This window comes from Ananas comosus, linkage group 6, assembly GCF_001540865.1.
Source record: "Ananas comosus cultivar F153 linkage group 6, ASM154086v1, whole genome shotgun sequence".
NCBI lineage: Eukaryota > Viridiplantae > Streptophyta > Magnoliopsida > Poales > Bromeliaceae > Ananas > Ananas comosus.
The window spans coordinates 8,616,453-8,637,802 of record NC_033626.1 but is presented as its reverse complement, the minus strand read 5'-3'; the positions used below and the strand labels follow the sequence as shown (position 1 = coordinate 8,637,802).

The 21,350-nt window shown below is 35.8% G+C and overlaps 1 protein-coding gene across 7 annotated transcripts; it reads right to left on the bottom strand.

Moving 5' to 3' along the window:
- Positions 929–13,886, bottom strand: LOC109711528 (ATP-dependent DNA helicase Q-like 3). Of its 7 annotated transcripts, none has more exons than XM_020234634.1 (22): positions 13,502–13,717; positions 11,473–11,623; positions 11,181–11,288; positions 11,055–11,062; positions 10,892–10,975; positions 6,976–7,116; positions 6,831–6,865; positions 6,640–6,723; positions 6,178–6,266; positions 5,651–5,803; positions 5,475–5,571; positions 4,444–4,447; positions 4,194–4,343; positions 4,023–4,115; positions 3,877–3,942; positions 3,630–3,760; positions 3,424–3,495; positions 2,908–3,002; positions 2,476–2,603; positions 2,245–2,354; positions 1,499–1,559; positions 1,122–1,386 (listed from the first exon to the last, which is right to left on the bottom strand). In XM_020234634.1, the coding sequence occupies exons 1-22, from the start codon at positions 13,571–13,573 to the stop codon at positions 1,267–1,269; spliced, it is 2,052 nt and encodes a 683-aa protein (XP_020090223.1). In that variant the 5' UTR covers positions 13,574–13,717; the 3' UTR covers positions 1,122–1,266. The 7 variants fall into 7 exon arrangements, 6 of the variants coding, with proteins under 6 accessions (XP_020090222.1, XP_020090219.1, XP_020090220.1 ...); XR_002216634.1 differs by having other exon boundaries at positions 1,308–1,386; positions 2,245–2,349; positions 13,502–13,733; XM_020234633.1 differs by lacking the exon at positions 13,502–13,717 and adding an exon at positions 13,788–13,886 and having other exon boundaries at positions 929–1,559.

Here is a 21,350-nt window from a genome sequence, read left to right as displayed (position 1 = left end):
TTTAAAAAATAAAGGATTTTGAGATGCGCCATCGACATCGAAGCTGTATCGCACAGATATCTTGTTTGTACGATACGGCATGATAGATACTGCCCATGCCGATGGGCATTTAGATCCTGAAACCAACGGCATAATAGCAATTTGAGTGAAAGAAGCATTGTAATTGTACATTATTTATTGCATTTCTAGTATAGAAATAACTGTTATTATCCTCTCCCTACCAATGCCTCTAATGGCCCGAGTGAGTGTAGAATATCATTTTTGGTAGTTGCACCCACAGAGAATTTTCAGTGATTCTCACTCCCTGTGATTTACTCCTTTTTAGATCCTAACACAGCCGATGAGGCACGTGATCACGGCAAGGGTGTCAGGCAGTAAAGACCTAGCGAGGTCTAGCAGTACCCATTTTTGTAACAATAAAGAGACTTGTAATAATTTGCGATTCAAATGATATAATCCTAATGAAGTTTCAATTTAGTTGAATGTTCAATTTAATAGTGCACTCTGATATTACTGGTACACCTATTATATATGAATGTACAGGTTGATATATATTACCGCTTTGTTCGGTTAGGGGAGGCCTTACCCGTTTGGCGGATCAGTGCGCGTGCCCGAGCGGACCAAATTGGCAACCTAGGGGCGCAACAGTAGTTGCTTTGACAGTTCTTCTTCCGAGTGTTTCAGCCATTTTGTGAGCTATGGCTGAGATCTCGAGTTTCTAGGGTGCTTCAACTTCAGCAGAGAAGATCTGAGTTCGGATCATCCAAGTTTGATCTATTTCAAATGGGCAAACTCAAGTCCCAACAATAAACCCAAGGGAAAAAGGCTTGCATTCCTATCCATTGTAGAATTTGCAAACAAAACAACCTCATAGACCCACTAAGCTAGTTCCATCTACCTGGAGAAATAAAAAACTCAATCAACAGGGTACCTTGTACGTATTTGTGAAATTATCTCATTGAGGATTGGAAGGTGAAGGTTACTACATCGATTGTTCTCAGGACACATATGGTTGATTAGACAAACGAGATAAATAGAAGCAATGATGATAGCAAAATATCGCAAAAGTGGAATTAGAATTTCTATCTCATCTTTTTCTCGGAACTTTCCTTATTTGCTCGTCAAATTCCAGAGTCCTCTTCTTTACAGCTGTAGAATTTGATCCCTCCTTCCCTTTCCGAGTAACGAATTCCGAAAAGGATGGAATTTGCGGAAGCTTTGTCCTCTCAATCGGCATTTCCATCCCTACCACAGTATTTGAATGTCCTAATGAAGCATTATTACTGTTTTCTTCATTACTAGTGGTTCTTTGCATTTCATTCCCAAAATCATGATTTGCCGGAGGGGAAGCATGATCTGTAGGGAGCGAATCAGGTGTGCATTTAACTGTAGCCACAGATGAATTTGCATTAAGATGGTCCTGTATCTGTTCATAATTTGAAGACGATAGCCACCGAACTGTAGCTGCTATCTGTGAGCTGTAGAAAGTTTTGCCGACCTTATCATATTTTCTGAAGCACTCTGTTTCGAGCAAAGTAGCAGAATCCTCCAGATTAGGCCTTAAAAACAAAAAAGGGAAAAAAAAAAGTATGAGTGATTATACAATTGTTTCAACCAAGAGGAAACAGATCTATTTTTTGCTTGGTTCAAACAGCAGCTATGAGATTCTAGAATGATGGTAGATACTTTGTTGCAGTGGGATTCATAATGACTAGAGAATTTGATAGACTAGTTGTGAGGCTTGAAGAAGATTTTTGGGGAAAAAAGGATAGAAACCGGCACAATGAGGGCAATTTCCATAATTTGAAATGGCAATAAACAACATGGATTATGCATAAAAGTCGTAGTCAATCAGAGTGACATTTTGAAAATTGAATGATCAAAGCACAAAAATGGTAAAGAAGTAAATGATTTCGAATTTCTAGGGAATCTCAATGAGACAGGAAATGCATTTTTTGCCATGCATCTACTTAAACTGTTAAATATAGCAGGCATCCTCATATGTAATTTAATACACCAAGGAGAATGTCTATTCCACTAACAGCATCAGCACAACAAAATGCATATGAAATTTTTGCCTTTTATAAGTATAGCAGATAGATGAATTGTACTTCCTTACGATAACATACATGATATACCAGAACATTGTGATACATAGCTGTAAATACCAAGCTAGTACAGCTACAGCAAATGAAAAGATGGTTATGTTTTATATCAATAAAGGAAGAAGGAATCCTTTCTTACAATAGGTGCCCGACACGCTGCTCAGCCAGTTTCAATGCGTCGAATAGCCTCTTTTTGCTCGAATCTCTTAATGTCCCTGTTATAGCCTTCTTGTCGACAAGTCCACTGTCCTACAAATTCACCACCAATTACAGCCATAAATACTTGGGTTTAAAATATAATATTCTGAAACCATAAAAACGCCAAAAATCATATTAAAGCATAAAAAAACCCAAAAAACTTATGTAGTACCTTCTTATTCAATCGTTTATTGCGATAATAAGCCTCTTCTGCCCGCTCCAAAGCTTCAAACTTTTCATTTAACGCAGCTTTAGATGAGATCTTTGACATGGCAATATTGCTAACTACATCCTTACCATCTATCCATTTAAAAATAATAGAAGAAAAAATGTTAGCTCTCATTTCCAAAAGTTGATGGAAAGTGTTTGTTACCGTTGGCAGTGGTGTGGAATCTTCCTAGTAATTCAAACTGTTCAAGGTCAGAACAGAGTTGTAGACTCAAAAAAAAAAGAAAAAAAGAGCATCTACAGATGTGTTTGGCTGTTTGCTTTGATAATACAATATCATGTCATTAAAAATCATATTCCTAATAAGGCAGCAAATCAGGTCGTCGCGCTAGAAATATGCATATAATTATAGACACGAGAAGAAAAAAAAGTTTACCATCAGAATCTGATATGTCTTCACCCGATAAACTTGCTTCATCTTCTCGATTCCAAAACTCAGAATCCTTATCAACTGAAGAAGTTACTAGTGAGCTGGCAAAAATAGCATAGATATCACGAATAAGTAACAATCAAAAGACAATCATAAGCTAGTGCAACATTAAATCATCATAATACTAGGATTCCAGCATATACTCGATGTAAATAATTTATGTGCAAACAATTAAAGACCAAGGGAGAGACCAGCCAGTTTTTGATTTGAGATTACTGATAAAGATGAAAGAAATTGATCAGTATTCACCTTGACCGTCAGAACTTCATAGGTCATAAAATGACAGACAAAAACTATAGCTCATGATGTCTGAGGTTGTTGCATTTTTATGTAGTTTAGAACATTACTCTGCATTAACAGCCTCACGATATGCCCTCCAGCTACACATTTTAGTATGTCCACCCATCTGGCTTTCAGAAAAAAATATATATTTATGCATCTATAGAAGGCATAAAGAACAACCTGGGAAAAGTTCTCTGCATGACAGCGCATGTGGGAATTGGATTCATTACTTTAAGCATAGCTCCAATATCTCTGTAAAACTATATTCTGTGTAATTGATAGCCTTTTCGGTAAAAGAAGAGCAATTTTTTACCTTCTAACAGTAGGTCAGAAAAGAACAAGAAGCTGACAATACAGCATCCAACAATCTAATATTCAAAAGGTACCTTTGAACAATGGTTGAAAGGAAGCTATTCCTCCTCACGCCGGGCACACGTTTAAGTTCTTCCAAGTGTGTTGATACTAAATTTGGATGTTTGCATACATCACACGACCTTTGGCATAATGATGTCGAGACCTATAATTTGGGAAACAAAATAGTAAAAGACATAGGTCTATTTTGAAGGGCATATATGAAAAAAAATCCTGAAAATGAAGCAAAGAAAAGATTGGTAAAGATGTTCCCAGTGGAACCTGTTCTCCAAAGCTTTCAAGGATCTTCTTCCGACGGCAGCTAGAACCTTCACAGTACTCCACAATCTGCATGGAATAAAGTATTAAGTATGATGTAAATTGATTTTCTGACTGTTACCACTAATTGCACTTGAAAAGTAAAGCACCTGGCTAAAGTCTGCTAAGGACTTCTCAGATAAGCTCTTTGAAGAGGATGAAGTTTGTGATTTTCTACTAACAGCATTTCTCAAAATAAATTCCTGCAAAATAATGGAACATCATCCATCACGTCAAACTAATATCTTTAATAAAAAAGAACATATTTTCTCATATAAAACCATTCTTCTTCGATCATCCAAGCCATAATACAACACACTCCTGCAAGGCAACTGATCACGACCAGCTCTTCCAGACTCTTGATAGAAGGATTCCATTGTTTTTGGAATGTTAAAGTGACAAACAATGCGGACATCTTTTCTATCTATACCCTGAGGATATGCATGCCATGAGAACAATAAGCCATTAAGTACAGTGTAGCAAAGAATATTGAAAATTTTGTGCAAATTAGAATAGAAGGTATATTTGTACCATTCTGCAAAGAAGCATCACCCAAGAATCCATGAATCAATGCGCATAGCCCAAATGTAGGCAAAAAAGCATATGTAAGAAGAACACAAATTAGTAAGCCAATGGTAGGTTGGGAAGTGTTTACCAACAAGAAAAAAGTGCCCGTTGAAATAAAGGAAAGAGATAAAAGTTCTATATAGCTATAGTTTAATTAAGAGTCAAGGGAAAGACATTTCCGTATCACCAACTAGATCCTCAAGTACTTAATATTCATTTTGTGTGCGATGTAATTTTTGTGAAAATGAAACTCTAGAGGCCATTCAATTTTTCTAAGGTATCATCAGCTATTTCACATGGTCATTTGATTTTTGTAAGGATTTTCAAAGAGTCTCTTCTTTTAAACAAGTTACCAAGACAAAAATTTGCATAACAATCCTCCATCTGTAAGAATCATGCTTACATCAGCAAACTTGCCCAGTAAGTGCCTTCTAATTCATTCTTACAAGTACTGGCAAGTGATTTATAAATTTTTTTAAGTATACAAATAATTCAATGCGATACTACACTTTCAATAGAGATCCCATTATATATTTAAGGAAATGACAGCAGAAAATGATTAGATAGGCCGTCAAAAAGTTCAATAGAATTCGTATAGTTCTTTAGCCAGGCATAAACTTGGTGAAGCTTCCATGATAATCAGCGCAAATAATCAAGTCGAACATGAAGCACTCTGCTGCACTAGTCAAAGAATTTACAAATATTGTAATAGCTACGAGCACTGAGATGGACAGGGTAGATATAGTAGCTGTTTGGGAGCGGGTGCATGCGGCCACGCGCAACCGCACATCAGCGCATTTTTGGGGAAGCTCCGAATCAGAGCTTTCCCAAGTAGATGAGCGGTACAGCCTGCATGGCAACCACACATCCATGTATTTTTGGGGAAGCTCTAAATCGGAGATTCCCCAAGTAGATAAGCGCTGCAGCCCGCAAGCAGGCCACACCGTTTGGCCAAACAAGGCCATAGTTAAAACAGGAATCAAGAGCGGTGGTACCCAAAAGCCACTGTTGCAACGACAACTTGAATTCTAGACGAGAGCCAATCCTCAAGTACAGTAGTCCGCATTTTGCTGTTTAAGCCAGCATGGTAAGCTAAAAGAAGAAACAGCAAACATATGAAATCATGAACAAGAAAAAGCTTTAGAATTAAGGAAATTCAGCTTTCACATACCAGCTGATGGAATACCCTGCTTGTCAAGATGTCTATTTAAATCGTCACAGGTAGAACGTTCAAGACAATAAATAATTGAGCAAACATTTCCACAGGACTTCAGAAGATTTGACATATCAGCATAAGGATCATCAAGGAGATCCTTATAACGAACTGCATCATTCACAGTATAGGATACGTCAGAAGAAAACTCCATATTAAAATCAAAAAGCAAACCAGATACTAACTTGTATTTTACATACAACACCTGAATAGTTAATAAAATTCATGTATTCAGTTGGAGATTAAAAGTAAGGATAATGCTCGGAAACCAAAAGGTTAAAGTGAGGAACTTGAACTTGACAGAGAATTATCTCAAAACAGGGATTAACCTACACGAAGAAGATTTTTCGCTTTTTTATCTTCCCATATTACTAAACAAGTATTAGGTCTTAAAAAATAGGATAGAACAATATATTAAGAAATTATGGGCTCGCATGATTCAGAAAGCAAGTCAATTTATAACCAAATACATCTGCACCTTTTACCTTCATAGAATATATTAGGTCGATTAAATGATGACCTAAGAATTAGCGGGTTCTGTAGAGACAACGATTCAACCACATCCTTCTGGACTCTGCATGACAGTAAATCAGTTCCTTACTCTGTAAACAAATACGTAAAGCAGCAGCAAAAATTAATATTGCGGCAGGAGGTTTTTAGTGCTAATCCCAAGTACAATCCTGATAGAAAGAAAAACTTTGGTCCTAGAGTACAAGTTAATATAGAGGCAAGCATAATAAGAACTGACGTATGCGATATGCCCAAAACAAGGAAGTCAACCTGAATTATCGGGTTTATACCCTGCCTGTATAGAAATAAGAGGATCACATGATTACAATGCTTCTATTGATACAACTAGAGTTGAACCACGAAAAACCCCTAATCCTTTAACTTCATATGACACTAAACCAACAGGCCTAAGAAAGGAGGAGAAAGCTAGTACTTACTTGGGAACAGCAGTTGCTGTCAAAGCTACTATAGGCACACCTGGAAGTTGCTTCCTCAAAGATGACAATTTGCGGTAGCTTGGTCTGGCATTGTGATAAAGTAGACTCAATCATTTAGCAATGGGCCATAAATATATTACCATTCTCAAAATAACTCAATACACATCATACGAGGCATCTATCTAGCATACCTAAAATCATGGCCCCATGAAGAAATGCAGTGAGCCTGAAATACAAGTTGGATAAATAGTTGTCGAAAATAAGAACAAAACTATAACATGAAGTCTCATATCAAGAGCAATATGCTCCTACTTGAATATACAAATGAATTTAGACCTCATCAATGGCAACTAAACCCAGTAGCCCTCTGTTATAAAGATTCGTTAGCTTCATCATGAATCCAGATGTTGCGACCAACTCAGGAGTCACATATAGCAGCTTGACAGATGGCTTACCAGAATCAAGGTCTTCAAGTATCTGATGAAGAAAGAACAAGTTTATTAACATAGTTTACTAAAACCTAAATAGGTAATTTAGCAATGGAATCTCTACCACCACAAATACTCATCGATGTAATGTGCATGAAAACTATGGAGAATTGTGCTGCTAGTGCAAAATAACCCCGCTGAATAAAGTTGTGCACTGCTCGTTATAGGAGTTTTAAAGACTTCCGAGACTTTCCAGTGAAAAAAGAGAAAACTTACCAAGTACTTGTCCTAGCTCTCTCAGGCCTTTAAAGGAAATTTTCAACAGGATGTAGCGAAATTAATTGAAATGATGTGGATTTAATGAAATTAATTAGGGGACAAGTAAGGAGGAAAGACTTTGCAAAATTTACCCATAAATTTCAACAATTTCTTTCATAATAATGCATGGATGAAGCTTAAAATAGGTGCATCTAAACATTTTGCACATTATTACTCACTGATTTTATAAAATATCTTTATCGTTCGTATATATATGAAAACAAATTACCCAAATTTAATTGGACGAACAAATTATACAAAAAAGTAGCCCGCGAATTTCTCAAAAGAAGGAAGCTTAAAGAAGGTAAAGTTAAAATCCGCACATAATATGTCATTAACTTCATTAGGCCTTGATTCTTCAAAATTTAAGGCTAAATTACAAAATACCATCTTGCACTTTACTCTGTCACAATTATCCCCTTGCATAAAATTTTGCTTCGAATTGAACCTTGGACATTAATACCGTGTCAAACAGGCCCAAAATAATTCTTGATGGTCCTTGAATTTGGTGTAAAACAAGTTGATCGATAACAATTGTTATATTCAATAAAATGTAATCACATAAATAAATTTCTCTATATTCCACAGGTGCAACATAAGAAACAAAGATTCTATGTTAGCGTGATATGTGCCGCTCCATGCTGACTGACATGAGCAAGAAGGAATCAATGATCCTAGAGATAGAAACTATATACCATGGCAATCAATGACATAGAGATAAGTTAAAAAATATATTGACCCCCTCACCTGTAGACCATTCAGATCAAGACCCCTCACCCTTTTTCTTTGAATCTTCTATTCTTGGTGAAGTTAAAATAAATTATCAAATTTAATTACTTAATTAATTATTAGCCGTTAGTAAGTCCCATTTTGTTTGCTAAAAAGTTTACTAAAATTATTAATTTTGGAGAAATCAATCACGAATTGATGAAATCTCCTCTCTCAGTTTTTTATGCCGAAATTACCTAATTCAGAAAGAAAAAAATCAAAAGTTTAAAGAGTTTCAATCAAAAAAAAAAAAAAGTTCAGGGATTTATTTCACAGTGAACTAAAGGTTACATTTTTACCAAACAAAATATTTCCAAGCCAAAACAATCCAATACAAAATATTTCAAAAAGCCAAACCAATAAAATATGAATAAACATGGTTTCCCCAAATTATCAAGGCAATGCTCTTTAGGGCTTGTTTGTTTCATCAAAGGTGAAATTAGGTTGAAGTAAACTTTCAGATCAACTAGACTTCAGGTGAAAATCACTTCTCCTTCTATGTTTCTTTCTATAGCTATGGAAGTTAAGTTTTCCCAGTTCTGCTATTTGTCTGGCAGAAAGTAAATGACGTAAAAGCTAAAGTTCTTCACTCATTAATATTTTATGATTTTTTTTCTAACTTTTTCTCCCCGTAATTGACTTCAGCCTTGGGTGGGCCGAAGTCAATTACGGTTGTTTGAGGAGTTTGAGTTTCAACCGAAGGTGAATTTATAGTGAACCAAACAATAAAAGTGGACATTTACAGTCAAGAACCACTTCACTCCATTTCGATGAAAAAAAACACACCCTTAATGCTCATTCTTTTTTCCAAAATTGCGAGGTGCAAAACCATGTAGGTATGGTCCACGCCTATCCTGTAGCCTATAGGCCAATGGGACCACAACGATTCAAATTATTTGTCTGCACCTTGTGTATCTATACATATTGTGCACAGAGATATTTGATAATTAAAATAATAGTTCAATTTAAAAATTATATATATATATATATATATAACCAAAAACTTAAAAGTGTAAAATTTGGTATCTCCATACTAGTTTGTTCTAGAAATCAACAATTTTAAAAAATATGTATACATTACGTTGCCAAATTCATATGTATAACCAATTTATATGTCGACATTTAATGTTAGGGATTACAACCAATTGAGTAAATTATTATTTTTAAGGTTGTGTGTAAGTATGCAAATGGGTGAGGTCTGGAAGTAGGAGACCTGCCCAGCCAACACCAAATCCGCTTAGCCTTCCACACTGGCTCCATTACGGCTGAAGCATTTGTTCCACGATCCGACCAGCTTAAAAATCCACCACAAACCGGGACCCCAAATCTAGTAGCCCGCAAACCATATTTTTAATTTCTCTATTAAAATATAAATTAAACATAATCTAATTTTACTGTTTTAATTAGAAAAAATTAAAAGTAATGAAAGTATCATAGAAGTAAATATTTTAGGAAGAACTAACATTTATGACGCAAACAAAATTCTAAAGAAAGTAAAAGTTATCATATAACTTAATATCTCATTAATTTCATTAGGTCTTGATTTCTTCCAAATTTATGGCTAAATTGCAAAATACCCTCTTGCACCTTGCTCTTTCTCAATTATCCTCTTGCGAAAAATTCAGTTTCTATTTGAACCTTGTACTTTAAAACTATGTCAAAGAGGCCCAAAAAATTTTTGATGGTGTTTGAATTTGGTGTAAAATTTCATAAAGCAAGTTGGTCGAGAATAGTTGTTACATGTAGTAATCACAATAAATTTCTCTATGAATAACCATTTTTTATAGCTTTAATTATGAAGAAAATCTCTTTTATTTACATTTATATATTTTATAATTTAGATAATTGTCCAATCGTAAAACTAATGTGATATGTCAAACCTACAGCCAAATTCAGTGATCATCTCAAATTTTTGGACTTATTTGAAACAGTGGTAAAGTGTAAAGTTCAAATGAAAGCAAAGTTTTATGCAAGGGGTAATCAAGACACAGGTCTCAATTTTATCAAATTTCATCATGAAAATGCATAAGTATACTTAAATTGAAAGATCTAAATGATCTGCCCACTGTTTGCCATTAATTTCATCGTATTATTTGGAGATTGGTAAGGGGATTTAATGAAGATGAGAATGATGAATTGGGAAACACATGTAACCGAAACTACTTTCGGTCCCATCAAATTCAATAATTCAAAAGCACAAACACTTGAAAAGACGAAATTGAAATGAAATCAAAAACTCTTCTATGGGAGAAATATATGAAAAGATGATTTTTGGGGCTAAAGTAGCTGATTGCACAAGTGCACCAGAAGAATCAAAGATTTTGTGGGCACAATATGTGCCGCTCCATGCTGACTGACATGAGCAAGAAGGAATCGATTACATAGAGATAGAAAGCAATATACAATCGCAATCTATGTTATGACATAGAGATAAGTAAAAACACGAGAGCATAAAACAACTGTTAATTATTTGCCAAAGCTTACAAGAATAGCTAGATGCACAAAGTCGCAAACTAATAACTCTAAAACATCTAAACTGACGTACCAGCCAAATAAACTCATTCCTTAAGTGCAGTTTGCACTAAAACAACAGTAGAGAATCAACTCGGTTAGCAGCAGCAAATATGAGTGAAGTATGCCATTAACAGAAAAGTGTTCCTTGAGTTAACATAAAACTGAGCATAAAGGCACTGATTTTTTTCTTAAAGTCATTGAAAATGGTTTAATGAAGTACTGACCTTCTCTCTGATTTGCCGACTCTGCGTTGAAGAGAGGAAGTCAGCAGAAATTCCTTTACTCTTCAAATCAGCAACTTGGTTTTCCTACATATATGAGTCCACATAAACTTTCATAAACTAGCCAAACAACACCACAGTAGAAAGTTAATAGTAACAAGCTTACCATCAGTGCTGCTCAGAAGTTTTGAAAGCCACAGTCAACATCGTCAGAAAATGTCTCATAAGTTTCATAGTGTCCTTTCAATTGTAAAAGCTTTATCCTAAAATGCCTACAATAGAGATCATTCACCTATCAAGGGAGAGACCACAAGTACCACGCCAGACTTGGCTAAGGCAGGAATCTGATAGCACATGGATTTGCCACCTCCAGTTGGCATCAAACAAAAGCAATCTCTTCCTGTAAAAAAGGTAACCAAGATTCTTTAAAGCCTTCACAACACCGCCTTTTTTTCTAAAAAGGCTTTGCTTAACAAAACATTTCTCAATTGTAGATATAACATAAACACAAATCATAAGGAAAAGAATAGCATTAATGATTATGAAAATATATTGGAAAATAATCAAAAATATGAGGAGAAAACCTGATAGAACAGCATTAATAGCCTCCAACTGCTTTCCCCTATATTCAGAATGTCCAAAATATTGTCTCAAAAGCTTCAATAGATCTTCCTCTTCAAGCTTTTCATGGCCGATTACACTTTTCATAGGAAAAAGTGGTTTCTTCATTGGGAGCTGTACAAAAGCAAAAATTCATAATGTATTCAGAACAGTGAGAAGTCAAAGGAGATGTAAAATTACTTCTAAATGCCAAAATATTTGGTTTTTCATGCCCTTTATACATGTGCAGAACAGAAAGAAAAAACTAAATCACAAGAAACCTAAATTTGTACATAATCGCCAGAAGGATAATGCAGATAATTGAAAAAGTAATTCAAGTACAATGCACTAAGAGAACTGTGTCGTTACAGAAATAAGAAGACTTCCTAAAGACTCAATAACTTGATGTATGTTATTACAGGAAGACACGTAAAAGTCAACAAAATTAACAATACAAAAAGAGAATGCGTCAAATAAGTAAAAGAACAGCCACTCAGAATGCTAAACAATCTCAACTTAATCATGCACAAAATGAATCATGAGAGCTGTATACATGAGCATACTCATATGCTACAAAAGTATAAATCGCATAGCACCAAGTAGTCACAGTAGAACTCAACAACTGCATAATCAGTTGGATGCAACTTTTCTCATGTGGTGTCTATCCAGACTCAAAATGGCCCTACACTTTATTCAACAAAAGGTGCCTCTATTAGTAACTAAATAAGTGAAATATAAAAAAATTTCTTTCTTTCCTCAAGCTATACCTAACTAGCTTACACCAAACTATGAGCAACTCTTGAACAGCTGAATACACTTAAGAGACAGCAATATTTATCGAAATCTTGGCCTATTTGGACCAGTTGTAAGATGTAGTGTTGTTTGTCGAATGCTCCACAGTATACACAAAGTGCCATTACGAGAAGCACTATATTACATTTGCCATAACAACTTACGTCTACAGTAGAATCAAAAATTTTAAATTAGAGCTTCTATTTTTAGACCTTAAGATCACATTTCTTATTACTATGACAGTAAAAGCTCTAGACTTTCTTGATTATTGAATGTTCTATTACATAAAACTACAGCTGAAAGCAAAAATAGAAGCAGGGCTAAACAGGACCTTATCCTGCTTATCTTCCATCTTTAAGTTTAGTCATTCTACAAGAAAACAATTTATCCAAAGATCCTCCCCACAATCTCTAATAAAAAAAAATAGAATTGCTGAAATATAATAAACAGAAGAGCAATAGACAGATGAAATTACAGATTAAACCCTATAGAATTTGGGTTCTCCATTAACAAACATTTTAAAGGACCAAGAAACTGCTCATCCAAAGTGTGCATAGGGCCCATTTGGTATTGAGGGCTAAGCTATCAGGCAAAGAAAAGTTGGGCCAAAAACATGAAGGGATATGCTTTTGTGCTTTCTTATGGGACCGCACAAATTGTATTCTAACTGAATCATTACGATCAAAAAAGGGGTTATCGTAGTTTCACTTCGCACATTATTCTTACAACACGAACTTAATGCCCCCTAAACTTCTGTAGACATATGAAATTGCTCCATTTTGTTATTCGGCATTGATTTTACTGATGAAAACTGATCTGAATGCGGGGTAAGCCATTTTCAAACCCACGTATACCCTAAAGACATGGATTAGAGCTTACCATTTAACAAATTGGATGGTCAAATTACTAGCAAATATCTTTCTCGAGTGAACAGAGGCTTTCTTACAGCTAAGTTTGTGTCCCAAGTTCGAATTAGAGCTTACTGACCGTACCTAACAAAGTTGGCTAAGGGCTTGATGATTAGTACCCAAGATCTCGAATTCGAAGTATAGATGCTTCACACTTCTAGCTTATTTATTTCTAAATAATGAACAAAGCGGTAGCTCACTACCTTTCTCTCAAAAAAAGGAAAAAAAAAAATTTCTGTCTGAAAACATCGAATTAGTGTTTCTTTACATCATTTTTCTATCAACTAACCTAACATCAGATGATGAAACTCACCAATTGACACATTATTAAAAGTTCCGGGCGCATTAAGCTCACTTTCAAAGAACACATTGCACTTTCTCCCATTATGTAACGCCAATCTCCTAACAATCTCAAACGAACCCTAAAAGAGGATTCCTCCCAAACAATGAAGAGGAAATCGCATCTGGGGAGCTAACACAGATTCCGAAATGGATAAAGAAACCTATCAATGGACGCACATTTAGGAGAAGGATGCATAGGTCTGGGAATCTAAACGAAGACAACAAGAAGCAGAGGAAGAGGAAGACGGCGAAAAAACCTGCGACTGCGGAGGAGGCGATCGCCTGCAGGAGATGGGATAAGAGGGGTGAGAGGAGAGCGGGAATGACTCGTCGACGAGGACAAAAGAAGCCCCCCAAAAGGGATTATGGTAAAAATGAACGGAGACCCCCTCAAGTTAAAAATGTATAAAGATTCCCCTGTTGTAAATCATAATTAGTTAATTCAGATTCTACGGACGAGTATAATACAAATAAAAGGTATACCTTAATTTTTAAATTAGTTGAAAAATACGGGTTAGAAAATAGGTTCGTCAATTATTCGAATACGCGATTTATACAAAAATTATACATTCACCGATTAAAAATTCGGGATCAAAAATTTAGTTGTTAAATTAAATTTTTTTTCTATATTTATACTACTAACATAAATAGTTATAATTCTTAAAAATATAAAAATCGATACCTATAAAATAAAGTAGATTAAGTAAGAAAAAAAGCAAAATTCATTATCGTCTCCATCTTCATATTTTTTATGATTCATATATTCCGAAAGTTCATAAAATTTTTTAATAATTCGCGAATAATTGGGCAATAATTCGCGAATTATCGAAGGACAATTTGCATAAAAATTCACAAGTTTTGATTTTTTGCAAAACTAGACTACCTTTTACAATTTTATAAATTCGGGCCGAAATTTTAGAAAACTTATCAAAATACCGTTATTCCTTTTTCTCCGAAAAGAGAGGCAGAGACGGAGGCGGCCCGCCTCGCCTCTGCCCCAACGCGCCCTCGCCCGCATCTGCGCACCACTCGCCATCCTCTCCTCTGACCCCACCAAGGCTGCGCTCGCCGCCGCCCTTTGGGACACCCCTCCTCTCTTCCGCCTTATGCGCCCTTGACCGTACCCACTCACCCCGCGCTCTTTTTTTTTTTTCTCTCCAAACCTCTTCCACCGACTCCGGGGCCCTTTGTGACCCACTTCCACCTTCACCTCCACTGCAGCAGATTTTTCACCCACCAAACCCACTTTTGCGAACCCGTTGTTCTCACCACCGCCGCCGCTGACAAAAAGGAAGCGCTTATCGACGCTAAGAAGCTCGCTGGCGAGAGAGGGGGCACGCAACCCACCGCATCCATCCGTGGCCGACGATCGAGGTGGAAACGAAGGAGAACATGACGAAGCTGGAAAGAGGGTGGGGCGGCGACGAGTGCGGCATCCTAGAGGGCAGCGGTGAGCGCGGCCTCGACGAGGTCGAAGGCGAGGCAGGCGGTGCACAGGTGCATCCTTGGTCAAGCATTTTTGTTTGCTTAAAACAAAAAAAAAAATCTAACTAAAAATAAAAAACTAAAGAATAAGAAAGAAGAACTAGAGAAGAAGGAACAAAAAGATGAAGTTGCACTATTAAAATAAAGTTACACTGCAATACCCTCATCCAATTAAAATTTAAATATGCGAGTATGATTTTAGTTTTGTGATAAATCCATTATTAATATTTTTTTTATTTATTTGTACCATCGGATTAAGTGGATTCGATTGGATTTGATTTTCAGATTAATTATACTCTATTACTAGTTAGAGTAGGATTGAGATTTAGCCCTAATTAATGACCTATAAATAGATAATTTAGGGAGGGTGTACGGCCAAAATAATAATAATAATAAATATTCTTTGTGCAAGCGTGGCTACCGGCGGGAGCAAGATCCAACGATCGTGAGGTAGAGGGAAAAAGAGGGAGAGCGAGGTGAGTCTCCAATAATTAGTTCTCTCTTTTTTTTCTCTCTCTTTTCTTTCTTCTTCTACCTCCCCATCTTATCCTCTCTTCTCATTTTACCGCCGTCGCCGAAGTGGTCGCCGGCCACCTACGGGTTAGGTTAGGGTGAACCCCATATGGGGTGACCATGGTTGGCCATGAGAGGGGTATGAGAGAAATTTTTTGATTGAGTTGGGAAGAAGAAGAAGAAAGAAGATGGGATTATTTTGGATCTGGCTAGACCCGGTTCACGGTGGACCATATTAATTTTTGCATGGTTTATTTTTACGTTTAGATTTCAATTTATCGTAGCGATATTAAACGTGATTACGTTGTTAATTAGAGTGTTTTGCCTCTATCGATTGAATTATAATTAATTAGAAAAGCTTCTGGTGCACGCTTCTGATGTTGGACCGGATGCAGTGAAATTTTGGTGCTTATAATGGCTTAAAAGATCAGCCATGGACCAATCTGTAAATAGCAGTTTGGATTTTAGGGACTGATCCGTAAAGAGGCATAACTTTTTGTCCGTAAGGCAAAATTTTGCGATTCAAGAGCTATAAGACTCATCTTGAAAATACGGATAAGATCGTGTGGTCTAATTATCCTAATTTACTGTATAATTTTTACAGAATTTTTAATAGTTAAAGGGCTTGTTTGAAAATATATTTTATTTGGGTCTTTTCGTTGTTGTAGATGCTGAGACAGCTGTAAAACCTCAATCTTAAAACGTGACGAATATGTGAGCACTAATAGAGGAAAGTAAATAGCTACTTTTTTGCAAACGGTAGAAAATATGTGGATCCGAGTGGGTTCAGGACACGATTATTATCTGTTTTGTTTACTAGTTGTTAATACTTCCGAGTGGATTTTATAGTTATTATTGACTGGCATGATTTATTTATTTTACACATTATTATTATCATGATTTATTGTTGTTTATGACTGTTGCGGTCGGATTCCTCGAAGGAGAGGGATTCATCCTGTACGCGGTTTTCGAGGAGGAACGACGCGTAATTGTAGCTTTCGTGGTTAGAGCGACAGAGTGGAGATGCTCTAAACCATGACCATTGTGGTTTCAAATTTAAAATTTATCGTTAACCTTGAAGTAGATTTCTTGTTAAGCATTGCGCTTACTTTTGTCGTCCACCGTTTCAGGTACAGAGTCAGGGCGTGTAAGATAATTGGCCGGCGAGAACTCGTTAGATAGATTTTAAATTTTGGATATATGATTTATTTTGATTTGAGGTTGATTAATTGGACATCTAGTAGTTATTGTTTAGTTTTGTTTTAATTAATAAATTATTTAGTCTTTAACTGAGATAGTGGCTTTGGATCAATTTAAGGCTTTTCGTTTTCAAAAGTTCTTCCTCTAAATTCGTGGCCGGTTGTTGCGGTTCGGATCCGAGCATTCGGATCTGGGGCATAACAAACACTGTTATAGAAGAATGTTGCACTATTATAGACGTAAGTTATACTTTTTGAGATATAAACTGCAACCTTTAAGATGAAAATTGCACTCTTTAAACAAAAGTTGCACTATTTTGGAGATAGTTACACTATTTCTCCTCCCAAAGAGCATCCTTTAAGATAAAAATATCACTCTTTAAAAAAAAAAAATACTATTTGGGATATAGTTACACTTTTTAAATAAAAATTGCACTATTTGAAAGATAGTTATACTATTTCTCCTCCCAAAGAGCACCCCTTAAATGAAAATTATACTTCTTAAACAAAAGTTGCACTATTTGAGAGATAGTTTGTAGTACACTGAACTTTAGCAAATAGCAAGGTTTCAGTGTAAGGATAGTAATTGTCACTACCCTAGCTGTTTTGAGTGTTGCCGGAAGCGTACTGACCTTTAACTTAAGTGTTCTAAGTATTCGGATTGGTTACTGACACTAAAACCTGCAAAATTCAGGTTTTGAGTGTTGAGTACCGGTACCAGAGTAAGATACCGATACCCCACAGAATGGCCAATTGCGTAGCTCTCGGGTTTGAGGGTCTTGCGCTGAGTACCGGTACCAAGTAGGGGAGTACCGGTACTGGAGCTGGGTACCGATACAGTATTGAGATAGTACCGGTACACTGCATAAACCCAGCTGAGCAGAGAACTCAGATTTTAGCTGTTTACTGGCAGGGTACCGGTACCTCAACCCGCGCACCGGTACTCAATGCAGCTGATTGAGTTGGTAAGGGGTTTTTTGATAATTTTGGCTGTTGTGCTTATCCATAAAAGCCCCAACTACCCTGTTAGTGTTCTTTCTCAGGCCTGAAGCTGAGAGAAAGCAAGGGTAAGCCTTCTCTTCCTCTCTCTAGATTCCACTTCTACACTTGGTAGAAAGTGATGTGTTGATCCCTTTTCTCCTCTTTTCTTCATGCTTGCTGGTTTGAGGGCTTTGGAGGAGCTATAGAAGTGAGGAAGAGAGTGTCTTAGATGAGATATCTGCAACCCTAATTCAGGGATTGGCTGAGCTTGGAGCTTTGGAAGGTGAGTATTTTATTCCTCACTTTGATTGTTGGGTGTGATGTTAGTATTGGTGGTGGTTTGATATAGTTCACAGCTGAGCCTTGTCAAACTTATTTAGTGATGTTAAATCCTCTTTTAGGATGGCTTTAAGGTGCCCAACCTGAGGAGGAGAGTGTGGAGTAGAGACTTGCTCTATGTAAGGTATATTTCTACCTATGTGTTGTGATTTCATAAAATCTTCATAGAAGGCTTAGTAAAACCTTCTAATTGATTTAGAATTATTGTTAGGGTGCTTGGAGGCTTGCGAGCTCCTCGTTTAGGTAGCCGGAAGGAGTCGTCTAGTTTCGGTGGGTTTGACTTTACCGAAATGGGTGAATTTCCCCTATGTCTTCTTTGATATTATGACATTGAAATTGTTGCATATTCACGTTGAATATAGCTTGAAGGGGGTTATACTTGCATAAGACATGCATCGTGTGTAGAATAAAGTTAAACCTCTATATAGTAGAGGAAGGATTATGAACTTGCTTAGTATAGTAGGCATAGATCACTTGCTTGTTTAGCATGTATTATATGATAATAACAAACTTGTATAGACAAGTTAAGTATGACATCATTCAATAATGAATGGATGTAAAGTTATGAATATGACACTTAGTTGAGATGAATAATTAAGTGAATGATGTAATATGGTTCTTAATCTTTGAGTTAAATCATGCAATTCCATATTATAGACATGATGATAGAACTTTTGTGCATATCCTATATAGTAGAGTTATATCTTCATATTGCAGAAGGAATTAATTTAGAGATTAAGTGTAGAATACTGTACATGATATTTCGCATACTTGTGTAGACAAGTTGGTTATGGCATTCACCGGTTAGAGTTAACATGAACTTCATGTTATTGTATATGGCCTAGTTAAATGACTGGAACTAAACGATATGATATAGACTTCGACCTATGGGTCGTGAGATGACGCACTTGTATAGTCAAGAAGAAATAATTGCATAATAAATGTATACTCCATGTAGTGGAGGCAAATGTAGAAATACATGATATATACCACGAGGTTGTGTGAACACCCTAGTGAATCATTGACTATGACCTTAGTAAACCACTTTCCTTATATTGTAGGGAGTAGTGAATATGCGGGTATAGCCGTTAGAATCATCTGTAAGATGTCAATAGTTTATGCTTAAGTCATATTATCTATTGGTAGAAATATGTCACCAAGTAGTTAAAAGTGAAATATGACTTTATGTTAACTACCGACTTCGTGTCGGGGTAGTTATGATTCCGTGTTTGAGACATGATAATTGGATATGAGACCTATCGACCTTATGCTATGGATTACGCTTGCTTGCAAATGTGCTCATTCACACATGCTTGTGAGAGTCGCTCCCCACAAGCTGGCACTCCGGAGTTAGCCACGCAATATCAGATCACCCATGCGGGACTGAGCGCCGAAGTGGATTGCCGTGGGTAGTGTTGATTTCCACGAGGTCATTAGGCACGGCACGAGCCGAAATTTTACCACGTGTAAGTTCGTTGATAATTGGATAAAGGTAAACAAGTTTAACATTAGATGGACATATTAGTAGATGTACATTATGTCACTAGTCGAGATATACCTAGTAATGTACTTACTAGAAGGTTGATGTTACTGTTAGTCATTAGTTGCAATGACATTACCTATATGATTGCACTCCTGTTAGTGTAGAAAGATAGCTACATGATATTATTAGCCAGTTAAACTATTATGATGAAGTTCTTCATGAATTAAGATATGTAGTGAAAAAATGAACAGCTTATAATTAGCATGAGATGCTAAACCTGTATATGTAATGAATAGTATATAAGACATGTTAGAACAACATCTCTTGTTGAGGCATGTTTATAGTTGATTCATTTCATCTATTTGTTGCATTTATATTTCCTACTAAAACCATGACATTGAACAGTTCAAATATATAGATGTGAAGGGAATCAACAAAATTAAATTCTTAAGTCAATAACAAAGTTATCCATTTGAAAGCATAGCACCGGGGATTGACCTATAAAATTAAAAATCATTTCACTTTAACATTTTGGAGATGTGCAACAAATTAAACAGAAACTTGCTAGTTAAGTACAGAAAATAATGATAATCATAACAGAGAGATAGGATCTAATTTCTTACATGACATAAGTTTTAGAATTGAAAGATGATAGCAAAAACCCTCAATAAGCATAAGTTCAGAGAATAGCCAACAAAAGAAGAGAGACACATTAGCTGCTATTTCAACCTACACAGTGTCATTTGCAAGTCACTGCCATATCTTTATGCACCAACAGCCTACACTGATTCACAATTAATCACATTAGCCTATGAAACTTGGTTTGTTTCCAAACTTTCTCTGCAAATTTGGGATATATCCATAGGGAATTAGCAGCAAGTAAAAGAAGTAAGTGAACTTAAATAGTCAGTAGTTCACCCTTTTTTCTTGCTCAAACTAAAAAATCATTTTCCTTGTTGTTAATTGGCAATTTTTTGGCGAATAATCGATGCAAGAGTTGCTTTGAGGTCATCAAGCTTGCTCTATATTTTAGATATTCTATCATCATTGCTTATATTTGCCATGTTGGACCCTACAAATTGGCACATTTTCCTACAAATTTGATTCAAATATATAAGTCTCGAAAGCATAACAACAAAGAAAAAAGGAAAAATAACAGTTGAATCAAGGTGGGGAAAAAAAATGTAAAAAGTGAAAATATAAGAGACACGAGAAAAGTGACAACAAAGCATATTAGAAGAAACAATCAAAATAGTGAGCAAAATATAAGGGCCTCTACATATCAGTAACAGCAACCGTAATGAAATATACATTAGAACCTAATTTATTAAATATAAAATATTTAGAGATAAGCTATGCAAAATAAATAGTGAAAATAAAACCAAACTATAAAAAATCTTATACAACTTAAATAAAAAAATTGCTATGAAATATATCAGATAGTATCCAAATATCTTAGTCTCAATCAAAAGATATATAATGAGAATAATCATCTAAAGATTAATTGAAAATGACTGCAGATAAAGTAATTGATAAACAAAAAAGAAAAATAATAGAAACATTCAACAAAATAGTAAATATTAGAAGTAAAAAAAAAAGAAAAGCTTAGACAACAAAACTCATTATTATTTAATATGTTAAAGAGCTCATTCTTTTTCTTTTTCCATATCAGATCGCTATATAACAATAGTGGCTACAGCGGTTGATGTACAGCCCTCCAAGCTACATCACTATTGTATTCTAGCAAATTCGCAATTTCTAAAATATCAACGGGCACAACAATTTGCATTTGCCTCTAAAACTTGCTTTATTTTTCAAGG